This window comes from Panthera pardus, unplaced genomic scaffold (assembly GCF_024362965.1).
Source record: "Panthera pardus isolate Hobbes unplaced genomic scaffold, ASM2436296v1 HiC_scaffold_8, whole genome shotgun sequence".
Taxonomy (NCBI): Eukaryota; Metazoa; Chordata; class Mammalia; order Carnivora; family Felidae; genus Panthera; species Panthera pardus.
Window position 1 is genome coordinate 105,130,454 of NW_026527013.1, and position 14,015 is coordinate 105,144,468.

The window sequence follows — 14,015 nt, forward strand, 5'->3', positions numbered from 1 at the left end:
ACTATAAAAGTAACTTTATGGAATATTAAATTTAAGGTAGATTGCTCATAATTAATATAACCTTACTCAATTTAAATTTATTCTGTGTTACTTTCGTATTATGAACAAGAGAAATTCAGTATCAGATAACTTACTATCATAGCAATATATTTTAAGGTAAGATAGGTGAATCTGAAGTTATCTTAATACAGAGCAAAAAGATAAACTCACCTTGGAGATTTCTTCTGAAATTACTAAATATAGTATATGTAAGAAGTTAATGCATAGTTTAAGAGGTATCAAAAATCAGGGGAGAAGGAAAGGACTGTTCAGAATTTGGTGATGAAACAACTGGTTGGCGATTTGGGGAAAGAAAGGAAGTTAAAGCCTCACTTGAAGCCAATTAGCAAAATCACTTCCAGATGGAAAATGGAATTAAACAGAAAACTAATCCAGGAAAAATAAGAAGAAACTATATATGACTTGGGAAGGACCCAGGCACTTGTTAAATGCATGACCTTGGGACAGAACTCAACATCCATCTTTTCCTTTTGTTCTAGGTGGATTGCAGAATGTACCACACTGTACTATGGTGAGCTATAAACATAATTATGTACACAATATAATTTCTACATAGCAATGACTCAGTAATTATTAGCCAGATTATAGCGCTCAGTATTATTATTATCCCCATGCTTAATAGCAAAGGAAATCATAAAGGAAAAGACTAATAGTTGTGTTTAAATAATAATTTTAAAAATATAAGACAAATAAGAATTTAATAGGAAATATTATTTAATAGGATTATATTGTCACATTATTATACTTATTTTATTTTAATGATATATTATTATCCACTTAAAAACTAAGATCACAAGGGCACCGGGGTGGCTCAGTAGGTCAAGCATTTGACTCTTGGTTTTGGCTCAGTTCATGATCTTGCAGTTCATGAAACTGAGCCCCGTGTCGGGCTTTGCACTGACAACACTGAGCCTGCTTGGGATTCTCTCCCTCTCTCTCTCCCCCTCCTCTGCGGTCTCCTTCTCTCTCCTCTCTCTCAAAACAAATAAATATTATTAGACAAGGTACTTTTATCTACTGCTACTGAAATGAAATATTAGCATTATATTTTCTAAAAACAATTATATGTATCAAAAAGATACTAACCTTCACTAATTTTACTTATAAAAATAATCTTACTAAAATACACTAGTGATAGAATATTATGTTCAAAATTAATTTTAAAGAATATTCAACAGCATAGGAAAATGTTAATGCTTTAATGGTACCTGAAAAAAGCATGTTATGCAATTTAACATGTAGCATGAACCTTAAAGAACAATATGAAAAGAGGGAATGACAGAAAAATGTGAATGGAGGTATGACTGTGTGGGTGGATGATGAATGAATGAATGTTATTCTATTAAATGTCTCTTATTTTCTAAGTTTTCTGTAGTGCACATAAATTACTTTAAACATTATAATAGACATTTATTTACACAGACATGTATTATCCTGTAGAGTTAAAAAAAAATCACTTCTCCAGTTCGATGCTGCAAAGCCTTGGTTCAAGTAGGAGATGAAAGAGTGGGGGCAGAGAACACTTCCTCATGGGGGCACAGACCCAGCGGAATCATCTCACCTTTACATTTGTGTCAGGTTCTAGATTCAATTATAGTTAGTTCAGCCAAAGAAAAAGAACGCAAATATTTAAGGATGTAGTAAATTTCCTGTAATTTCTTCAAATTTTACTTTTAAATTCTGATTTTTTTTATCACAAACAAAATGCCACAAAAGTGACCAGCAAATAAACAAAAAGGAAAAAATAAGATAGCCACAATGTCACCACTTAAAATTAAATATCGTTAAAATTTGGATATTTTTACTGAGTTTTTTTACATTGCGTGTTTAAAAGGGAAAATAATTCCTGCTTCCGCATAATTCACAAAAGGTGAGTAACAATAAGGGGAATGAACCTTCTATTTAAGACTGACCAGAAATGAAGTACTTGGAATACACATGATTTTACTGTTAGCAGGTTACTTGTGTGTGGTTCAGGACATGAGCTCCAGAGACTGGTGGTCTGTGATCAAAACTTGGGTGTTTGGGTAGCTGGGTAACTCTAGTAGGAGTGTTCCGCCTAAGAATCTATGTTTCCTGTGCTATATGATGGAAATAATGATGACAGGTTACATTGTAGAGCCATTGTAAAAACTACATAAGATATTGTAGGTAAAAACCCTTGGTGGACTGCATGAGCATAACATTAACCATTGTTATTACTATTACCATGAGAACAGGGAACATGGAGATACCTCTTTGGATTAACTCAATCTCGATACACAAGCAAAAAAATATTTTAGAGTGAGAAATAAACTGGTTGTAACAAGATTCAACCCTCTGAAAACATACATAAGGAAAAGCACATGATGTAGTTCTTAGTGAGTTGAAATACCTCAACACATTTGGTTGGCATCTCAGCAGGTCTGTCAAAGATGAGAAACCGATACCATCCGGAAGACAGGGAACGGTCACACACCAGGTTTTGAAAGGGAGAATGCTGTAGTTGCAAAGAGTCAAAATGCACACTTCGGTACGGGCTCTGAAGAATCTGGTGTCCCCCAGGAGAGCACTCTTGAGCTAGGAGGGAAAGACAGTATCTTAAGTACGTGTTTCCTTCATTAACATGGGTTAGTCCTCAATTAAAATTGATTCTTTCCCCAAATTAAACAAATAATCCACAACTGCACATAAGGACCATCAGAAATGTCAGGGTCTCTTAGTAAGTCAAAGATGTATTCCACTTTTCATAAAGGCAATAATCCAATCAGCAAACTGTAGGATGTGCTTTTGAGGTACTTGAGCTTCAAGAATTTTATTTTCATTTAATTTGGACAGTCAATGTTGTTATCACTGTTGACATAGGTTTTTGTTGTTGTTGTTGTTTTTCATTCTTTCCGTCTGAAGTTACAGCCCCTATAAGCCTCCTCTTGAGGATGGCCTTCCAGGTTTGAATGCCATTACTGACCCTCCATGACCTGTTTTCCTTCCCAGTAACTATATGTCTCCCAATATCCATCTCTACCAAGTCCTGAAAGGCAACAAAGTAAATTAAGCTTTTAATGCTAATCTAATTTTTGCAAAATGCCCTCCTACTGAAGCTTCCTGCATTCTTCAGTACAGGAAAGAATATAAAGTTGTCAAGCTTTTTTCTTTCTTTTCTTTCTTTTTTTTTTTTTTTTAAGATAAAGTATTGGAATCCCTTTTTACTACCAAACACAGGAAAAGGAATGGGGTTCAGGGGTACAGTTTTGAAGGAGAAAAAGAAGAGTTCCGTAGTTTTTTGGGGAAGTTGTCTTAGCAGCACTTGGCCTGGGAGATACTTCTGTGAAACCCACAGAGGCAGAACATCAGGCTCCTCTTCCCATCAAGAAGACAGAAGCAGGGGCGCCCGGGTGTGCTCAGTCGGCTAAGCGGCCGACTTTGGCTCAGGTCATGATCTCGCGGTCTGTGAGTTCAAGCACAGAGCGTTGGGTTCTGTGCTGACTGCTCAGAGCCTGGAGCCTGTTTCAGATTCTGTGTCTCCCTCTCTCTCTGAACCTCCCCCGTTCATGCTCTGTCTCTCTCTGTCTCAAAAATAAATAAACGTTAAAAAAAATTTTTTTTAAAAAATAAAAAAAAGAGAGAAGCAGATGTCAGAAGAAGAGACGTCCTAGAAATATGACTCTTGTTTGAGCTTCCTGTACTCTCGAATGATAGGGAGCAGAGAACTGCCCTTATTTGGGTACCAGAGTTTCTTGTTGACACAGTAGGTAGAAAATCTCCAAATATTAGCTATTACATACACTGAAGGAAAGCACTATTATAAAGATAATATCCATGAAATTGAAACGGGAAAGAAAAATCCAATCATTACTAAGGTACCTCACTGTGGGACAAATTTATCTAACTGAACAAAACTCTCAAACATATATACATAATTTTAGGTTACAGAGGTGTTTTTCAATCAAAATCAATTTCTGAACTTAAGGGCATAAACTAGAAATACTAATTTGCAAGTAGATATCATAAATGTAGCTTATACAATTTTTATTATGATTTTTTGCTGTTCATTTTGTCATTTGTAGATATTACAATTAAATTGCACAAAATGTAGTGTTCTTAAAGAATTTTTAGAGTAAAAAAATTTAGGAATAAGCACAAAAGTTTCCTCTTCCTTTTATCTCTTGCTATACCAGTTTTAAATTTCCCAAGAAAAATGTAATCCAAAAAGCTCTATTGACTTTAATGATCTCAATCTGTCAACACTGGATAAATATTTCATAAAATGTGTATGGATGGAACTCAGGGGATGTGCTATCATTTCATCTAATTTTGAAATAACTCTAAGGTCCTATCAATACCAGAACACTGTACCTGGTTAGAAACTAAGGAAATATTTAAAAAGAGATTCCTAGTGAGGTTTGCATGAATTATTGAGATGTTTTCTCTGTTCTCTTTCCTGCAGTAGAATTTTGTGTTCGGAAAAAAGTCACTAAGTCCATCTTTATTCTGTGTGGTATTTCTTCTTCCTAAGTGCTTCTGTAGCTCTCACATTTTCTCTAATTTTACACTCTCAATAACTGTTTTCTAGTCCAAAGCTGAAGATGTAATAAATATAGTAGCAATCACAGTGTAACATCAGCAATACCAAAGAACTATATAATATCTACACAGAAATTGTTAGACCTGTATTTATTTTTATTTAATATTTATTTTAGAGGAAAATTCTTAAATCATATAAATAATAACAGCCCATATTTTTTATATTGATCATTTCAGTTTTTTCTAAAAAATCTACTTGTCTTTTTAAAAATGTTCAAGGTCTCTGTAGAAAATTTTTAAATCTTATTAGTAATGAACAAGCCACACTCTTAAAAATCTCATGACAGCCTTAACTTTAGAATGCAGTACACAATTAACAAAGTGAGAATTATAAGGATAGTTTTGGTTTCCATTTGGAAATGTGGGGACTCAGCTCCCCAAATACTAATAGTTCTACAAGCCCATCTCACTTATTCATGACGTGAATGATGTGCTAAGCTTTCTAGCAAACTTCCAGCATAACTTTTCCCTCATAAAAAAGTACATATAAAATATTCGCTTAAATTTACATATCCATTTATTTGAATCACAATGGGATTCAAATAAGTGAGACAGCATATAATAGGATTTAATAGGATATAATACCTGGATTTCAAATACTGTAGGAGAATGTGTCAAGTTATAAAGGATACATAATGATACAGTATAAAAAAACTTTTCTAGTTTTATTTGTACATAAAAGGTAACCTGTACTAGATTGTTTTCTAGTTTAACACAATGGCCAGGATTCTTTAAGATTCATAATTGGTAGACAAAAAATTTGTTAAGAAACTAGATAAATCACTGTATTTTTAAGAGATGAATAGGCTTAATGCCTGAAAACAGGGACTTCATAATATTTGAGTTTATAATTAAAAAACCTTTGGTATATTGCCCTATGGGAATTTCAAATATTTGTAAATTTTTGAAAATCTGCTAGCTTCCCTAAAGCTTCTGATATTCACAATAAAACTGAGCTCTGCAACAACACAAAAGGCTGAAAAACAAGGTCAGAGAGTGTCCAGTTTGCTAAATCTCTTACCTTGCCCTGCTTTGTACGTCAACAGGCAAACTGAATGCTTCTTGTAAAGAATACAAATAGATTGAAAGTAAAAGTATGGGCAATATCATGCAAACAGCAACCACAAGAAAACTAGACTGTCTGTATTAATATCAGACAAAAAAACCTTTAAAAATATTACCAGAAATAAGGAGGGGCATTTTGTAATGATGAAAGGTTCAATCCATGTGGAAGATATTCAATTACAAATACACACACACACACACACACACACACACACCCCTAATAAGAGAGCATGAAAATATATCAAGTTAAACCTGATAGAAATGGGAAAAAATACATACTTCAACAGTAGTAGTTGGGGACTTCAATATTCCACTTTCAATATGAATACAAAACTGGGCAGAAGATAACAAAGAAATAGAGCTAGAGCAGTACTATAAACCAACTTGACCTAAAAGACATCTATAGGACATACCTGTCAAAACCAGCAAATATAAGTTCTTCTGAAGTGCATATGGAACATTGTCCTGGATGGACAATAAACTATACCACAAGATAAACCTCAATAAATTAAAAATAAACCACACAAGTCATGCAAAATATGTTCTCTGACCATAATGGAATGAAATTGTGAAACAGCAAAAATAAATTTAATTAGCTTACAAATATGTGTAAATTAAACAACCCAGATAATTGATGACTCAAAAAAGAAATTAAGAAGGAAATGACAAAATACACTGAAAAGATTAAAACAGATACAGTATATTTATGAGATGCTGTCAAAGTAGTACTTAGAGGGAAATTTATAGACATATATCCTTACATTAGATAAGAATAAGATCTCAATGTAATAAACTAGCCATGTACCTTAAGACACTGGAAAAAGAAGAGCATACTACATCTAAAGAAAGCAGAATTAAGGAAATGTTAAAGATTAGAGAGGAAATTAATGAAATTGAGAATAGAAAAACAATGGAGAAAGTCAATGAAATCAAAAGCTGGTTCTCTGAAAAAAAAAATCAACACAACTGGCATATCTCTAACTAGACTGAGAACAAAAAGACTCAGTTACCAGAATCTGAAATGAAATAAGAGACAGCACTACAGATCTTATTAAGGAATATTATTATAGACAGGTATATGTCAATAAATTAGGTAACTTAGATGAGATTGGAAAGTTCCTAAAAAGACACAAACACCAAAACTTACTCAAGAGAAATAAGCAATCCAAATAGATTTGTATCATGTAAAATACTGAGAAAAAAAAAAAAAAAACACAACACACACAATAAAGACCAGATTCAGATGGCATCAATGCTGCATTCTACCAAACATTTAAGGAATAAACCATTTCTTCAGAAACACTTCTAAATAATATATAAGGATGGAATACTAGGGGCACCTGGGTGGCTCAGTCAGTTGAGCATCCAAGTCTTGAATTCGGCTCAAGTCATGATCACAGGGTCGTGGGACTGAGCCCTGAATCCTGTTCCATGCTGAGTGTGGAGCCTGCTTAGGATTCTCTCCCTCCCTCTCTCTCTCTCTCTCTCTCTCTTTCTCTCTCTCTCTCTTTCCCTCTCACCCTCTGCCTCTCTCCCCTGCTTGCACTCTCTCTATATATAATAAATAAAGTTTAAAAAAATTTAAAAAAATTAAAAGGATGGAACACTTCCAGACTCATTCTAGAGCCCAGTATTACTGACACCAAAACCAGAAAAAAGGTATCACAAGAAAAGAAGACTACAGACCTATGTATCTTTTGAATATAGATGCAAATGTCCCCAGCAAAATATTGGCAACATGAATCTAGAAATTAGACAAAGAATTATAAACCATGACCAAGTGGAATTTCAACCAGGTGTGCAAGGTTGATTTAACATCCAAAAACTAATCAACATAATATTCCATATTGATATAATAAAAAAATAAAAATCCATGTGATTTTCAATATCCAGAAAAACTCATTTGAGAAAAATCTAACACTCTTTATGTGTGTGTGTGTGTGTGTGTGTGTGTGTGTGTGTGTGTGTGTGTGTACACACATACATAAAAAGACTAGGAGTAGAATGCAACTTCTCCACCTGATAAAGAGAATCTACAAAAAACCCTACAGGTTACATCATACTTGAAGAAATACTGGATGCTTTCTCATAAGATCAGGAATGCCTGCTCTCACTGCTTCTATTCAACATGGTATTTCAGGTTCTAACTCTGACAACTAGGAAAGGTAAATAAATAAAAGGTATCCAGATTGAAAAAGAAGAAGTAAAACTATCTCTATTCACATACGACATGATTTTTTATGTAAAAAGTCCTAACAAACCCACACATACAAAAATTATAATGAACACATTTAGGAAGATTTCAGGATACAAAATCAAGATACAAAATTTAATTATACTTCTACACATGTGCAAAGAATAGACTGAAAATGCAATTTAAAAAATGATTTGAGGGTGCCTGGGTGGCTCAGTCAGTTAAGCATCTGACTCCTGATTTTGGCTCAGGTCATGATCTCACAGTTTGCGAGATTGAGCCCTACACTGAGCCCCACTTTGGGCTCTGTGCTGACAGTGTGGAGCCTTCTTGGGATTCTCTCTCTCCCTCTCTATCTGTCCCTTCCCCTCTCACGTGCATGCATGTTCTCATTCTCTCAAAATAAATAAACTTTAAAATAATGATTCCACTTACATAGCTTCAAAAGAACAAATTACTTAGGGATAAATTTAATAAAAAAGTGTAAATTTAAATATCACAAAACATTGTTGAAATAAATTAGAAATCTATGTAAATGGAAATACATCCACATTCCTAGATCATAAGATTTAATGTTGTTAAGATTGCAATCTGCCCCAAATTAACAAGAAGGTTCATCCTATCAGAATCCCTATCAGAATACCATGTGACTCCTTTGTAGAAATTGGCAAACTAATTCAAAATTCATTTGGAATTCCAAGGGACCCAGAATAGCTAAACCAATCTTAAAAAAGAAAGACAAAATAGGAGGAATTATATTTTTCCTATTTTATAATTTACTACAAAACATCAGCAATCAAAATAGCATCATGGTGAATAAGGATAAGTATAGATCAGGCGCCTGGGTGGCCCAGTCCATTGAGCATCTGACCTCAGCTCAGGTCATGACCTCATGTTCTGTGGGTTCAAGCCCCGTGTCAGGCTCTGTGCTGACAGCTCAGAACCTGGAGCCTGCACCGGATTCTGTGTCTCCCTCTCTCTCTGCTCCTCCCCTGCTCATGCTCTGACTCTCTCTCTCTCAAAAATAAATAAACATTAAAAAAAAAAAAAAAGGATAAGCACAGATCAGTGAATAATATGGAGAGTCCAGAAATAAACCCATGTATGTGTCTATGGCTTTCAACTGATTTTCAGCCTAGGTGCTAAGGTCATTTCATGGGAAAGAACAGTCTTTTTCAACAAATGGTGCTGGGAAAATTGGATATTCACATGTAAAATAATAAACTTGGACCCTTATGTTGTGCCATATATAAAAATCAACTCAAAATGTATAATCGAAGACCAAAATACAAGATATATACCTATAAAACTCTTAGAAAAAACATTGGGGTAAATCTCCATGACTTTAGATTTGGCAATAGATTCCAAGAAATAACAACAAAAAACAAGCAACAGAAGAAACGATAGATAAATTGGATTTCATTAAAATTAAAAACTCCCATGCTTCAAAAGACATTATCAAGAAAGTGAAAAGACAAGTCAGAGAATGGGGAAAAAATTGCAAATCACATATCTAGTAAGATAATTGTATTTATAATACATAAATAACTCATACAACTCACCAGCAAAGCATCTGAGTAGTATTTCTTCAAAGAAGATATACTGGTACCAATAAACACATGAAAAAATGCTTGCCATCATTAGCCACCAGGAAAACACAAATCAAACCACAAATAAATGTCACTTCATACGAAATAAGATGGCTAAAATCAAAATCTCAATGTCGACCGGGATGTGGATGCATTAGAACCCTCACACACTTCTATGAGACTATAAAACATGCAGCCACTTTGGAACTAGCTGTTCCTCAAAAGGTTAAACAGAATTACTCCATGATCCAGTAATTCCAGTAATAAATATGCTTCTAGGTATATCCATGCCTAAGAGAAATGAAAACAGGTGTTCACCCAAAAGCTTGTACCAGGATGTTCACAGTAGCATTACATATAATGGCCCAAAGGTGGGGGTGCCCAGGTGGCTCAGTCAGTTAAGCCACCGACTCTTGATTTTGGCTCAGGTCACGATCTCACAGTTCGAGAGTTTGAGTCCCCCTAGTCAGGCTCTATGCTGATGATGCAGAGCCTGCTTGGGATTCTCTCTCTCCCTCTCTCTCTCTCTCTGCTCCCCCCCACAAAATAAATAAATAAAAACTTAAAAACGTGGCCCAAAGGTGTAAACACCCCAAATGTTCATCAACTGATGAATGTACAATGTAAATACTTAGAGTGGAAAATTACTCCACCATAAAAAGAGATTAAGTACTAAATACAGTACAATATGAATGAACCTTGAAAACATAATGCTAGGTGAAAAAAGTCAATCACAAAAGGCAGGCTGCTATATGATTCCACTTATTAAAATGTCCAGAATAGGCAAATCCATAGAACAGAAAGTAGATTGGAGATTGCCTATGGTTGCAAAGGTGAGACGGTAATGGAGGGAAGAGGGGACAGAAAGCTGGAGTACAGTATTTCTTTTTCAGATGATAAAAATGTTCTATACCTGACAGTAGTGGTTGTACTTATCTGTGAATATACTAAAAAACAGACCACTGCATACTTCAGTAACTACTGCACACTGTAAATGAGTGACTTATATGGTACAATAAACTGTATTTCAATAAAGCTGTTTGAAAAAAATAATATTTTCTATTCCTCTCTCCTTCCATCTTTATTAGATATAAAAAACTTATCAACTTTACCAACATATGAACTTAAAACTTGGTAAGGGTTAATATTTGCCCTCAGTAGGGAAATTATAAAGCTATTATATAAAGGCAACAAGGGGTTTTGTGCTGTATGGCAAACATTGAAGCAGATAATCTCTATATATATTAGTCATTTTTCTGGAAATATTTTATCTAACTATAATAAATGCATATTTAATGCTTTTTATGTTTAACAGTTCTTCATGAAAATCTAGTGAATCTGTAAGCAAACGAAAGAAGGTACAGACTAATGATACCTTGTTAAAGTATCATTTCAGGAAATAATATATTGGGTTTTAATATTCTTTTTAAAATTTTACATGGGAAAATGCTTTCTCTCCCCCCTCCTCTTTTTACAAAGCAAATTCACCTTAGTACCATACATTGAGATCAACAAGATGATAAGACTAAATTATACCCTAAGCAATTATAAATGTATTTTTTTCAAGGGGCAGATATACACAGATCAGATTTATTTCTGAAAAAATATAAGGAAATTTACAATATAATAAGTCACTTTCATTTAATATTCCCATCTATCCGCCCACAAAAAGCAATCAGGAAGAGCTAACTAATGTTTTAACTTCCCTGTATTCTAAACTGTCCTCTTTTTAATGGATTAAAGATGCAGGAGTGGTGCTATTTTCTTCGTAGAGATCTCTTCTACAGCAGCAAGAGGGATTCTAACAGATATACTAAAATATCATACACAGAACTTAACGTATTGATTTATTGTAGAGATAAAATGTTCATCAATTACTTATTTCCTGCGGTGGGGTGGGAGTGCAGTAGATGTCCAGCAGTTTGGAAGTTAACTCTTTGCGCGTAATTCGGCACCACTTGCCACTAGGATGCTGGCAAATCAAGCAAAAGTTTCTTACAGTAAATCAGAGACCTTAAAGAGCAGGATATCAGCAGGAAACAGAACCGAGGAACACTAACAGGACTGAGGGTCCTAGAGCGGGAGAAGAGGAGGCTACAAACTCCTAAGCACGAAGAAATCACACGGAGCCGAAGGGCTGCAAACTGACCAAAGAGGGCAGAAGGGCAGGCCAGAGGTTGGTGAGGGTCAGGTATCAGATGCGGCCATAGGATGCACAAGGACGCTCCAGTGTCATCCAGGAAGTCAGCCCCCTTCTCCCTAAGGTCCGAGTGGCGCCCCAGCGCTCCCTTCCGCCTGAACCCTACCTCGCCAACCTTGTCCCGGGGCCAGGAGCATAAGCGCCAGCGCCAGAGCCCAGACTCGGCCAAGCATCGCTGCCGCCGCACTTGGGATCCCAGGCGTCGCAGGGCCCGGGCCGTGGGTGTAAGCAGGCTGCGGACACCTCAGCCCTCCTATCACAGGACTTTCTCAATCCGTTCCTGCTCAGTCTTCAGGGACGCTGCATGTCCCCGCTCGGGGGAATCAGCTGTCCTTTCCTGGGACACAAGCGAGAGTCTTCCGCGCAGCCCCTCGGCGGCGACTCTCCTCCCACAGAAGCCCCGCCCGTCCATCGGAAAGCCACGCCCACCTTTTCCCGGGAGACCAGGTCCTGCAGGGTCCAGGCTGTAGCACACCCACCACCTTGGATCTCAAAGGCAGTCGTACATCCAGGGCAAGCTCACAGGATATAGCTTGGCACCTCGAGTCTCACTGTCTTAACAACGCTTTAAGAAAAACTGATAATCCTAGAAATTGTTCAGATGGATCTCCAATAAAAGCAGCTTTGTGAGGTTCTGTTGGAAGGGGCAGTGCCTGCGGTTATCCCTGCAGATGGATTCTTAACTTCGCAATTGCGGGTGCTGGTTTGCCCCCCAGAGGAGCATATGCTTTTCAGAAATTGCTCCTGTCACCTCAGGCCTCATTGATGAAGGATGGGAGGAGGGAGTGGAGATTAATGGCGCAACACTGGTAGCTCTCTTCCTCTGCTTTTAAGACAGTTTTGAGAAGTGGGAGGGAGGACATGGAGACTTTCAAACACGTGGAGTTAGCCATTGTAATTGCTGGTGATCCCCAAATTTTTTTTCAGGTGCTCAGTGGTGACCCAGTGACTCAGGATATGGTCAACATATGGTCCCATGATTCCCAAGGTTGCCTTGTGGATGGTGTCCAATGTGAAGTTATCTTCACATGCCTGGTTGGTTCTGCAGAGGGAGCAGGCCCCCACCTTTAAAAAAAGGAACAACGGATATTTTTAGGAAGGCTCCACACGCAGTACTCACAATGCTGAGCTCAAGACCCAGCTGAGATCAACTGGACACTTAAATGACTGAGACACTCAGGCACCCTGATTCTGCATCCTTCTATGTCATTAAATGAAACCTCACTTTCCTAGGTTTTCTTTGGAAGTCTCCATTCTCTCAAGAACCTTACCTATCACCTGGCACTTTGTCTTCAGAGCTGGTATTTGAGAGGAAAGAAGACACTGGACAACAGAAGGTAGTTCCAAGGTCCTGACGGGCTCCAGGATTCAGGCCACAGTTCCACCTATAGATCTGAAGGACTGAGGCTTGGATGAGGCATGGTGGTAAAGGCAGAAGATGTCCAAATGCATAAAAAAGTTATTTTAAAAATAGTTTATATATTTTTTTTATTTGAAAGAGAAATTACAATTAAAAATTTTTAACTTTGTTTCCAAAAGTGTAAGTATTAACCCATTTTGGGAGAAAAAACATCTTTGTTGTGCAACATGTAGCCCCCTTTTACATGCAATGAAGGCATCCAATGTGAAACAAAAATGAAATACAACTTTTTGGTGGGGTTGGACAGATGATTTTCATCTTTGGGCCTAATTATGGAAGAATAATTTAAGGTGAGCAGAATGAAAACCCTGAGATATTTTTAACGTATGTCTTTTTGCTTCAGCTTATAAAGCCCTAATAAAACTGAAACAGAAAAGTAAACATCAACTGTCTCAGACTATTTGTGAAATAACCAGGAATAAAGTAAAGGCTATAATCAAGATTTAATTACAATAGGCTTTTTATAATTTATTTTTGTCCAGCAATATGTGTAGAAATACAATCAACTTTTATACTTTCTTGGAGGACATTACTTACCTAATTTCCAACAAACCCTGATTATACAATTTAAAGTACAGTGGGTCCTATTTTTCCCTTCAGGTTTTGACTTATGAATACTATTTGATGAGTTTACAATAGACTTGTTAACAAAGAACTAATTTTCCTTGATGTATGTGAGTTAAAATGGGAAGAAAAGTGCTCTTAAATTGTTTTTCAAATCTCAATGGAACATTTACTTGAACTGGTGTGGTTCTGGAAAAATATATCAAATAAAAATTAGTTATAATATTGTGGAAAAAACTAAAAAGTAATAAAAATAATGTTTTCATATGTATCTGGCGAAGTACATCAAAATTGGTATAAGATTCAAATATTTTTAACTTTATTTTTGAAAAGGAGAAAAAAAACAATGGATATATGGTA

At 36.1% G+C, this 14,015-nt stretch overlaps 1 protein-coding gene across 1 annotated transcript in view; it reads right to left on the reverse strand.

Annotated features, from left to right (window-relative positions):
* The window catches only part of VWDE (von Willebrand factor D and EGF domains), a 76,867-nt gene extending 64,818 nt beyond the window's left edge, over positions 1-12,049 (reverse strand). Inside the window, 2 exon segments of the mRNA XM_019443466.2 lie at positions 2,435-2,619; positions 11,778-12,049. Coding sequence (XP_019299011.2) covers positions 2,435-2,619; positions 11,778-11,844 — 252 coding nt within the window. The 5' untranslated portion in view covers positions 11,845-12,049.
* Between the last annotated feature and the right edge of the window lie 1,966 nt (positions 12,050-14,015).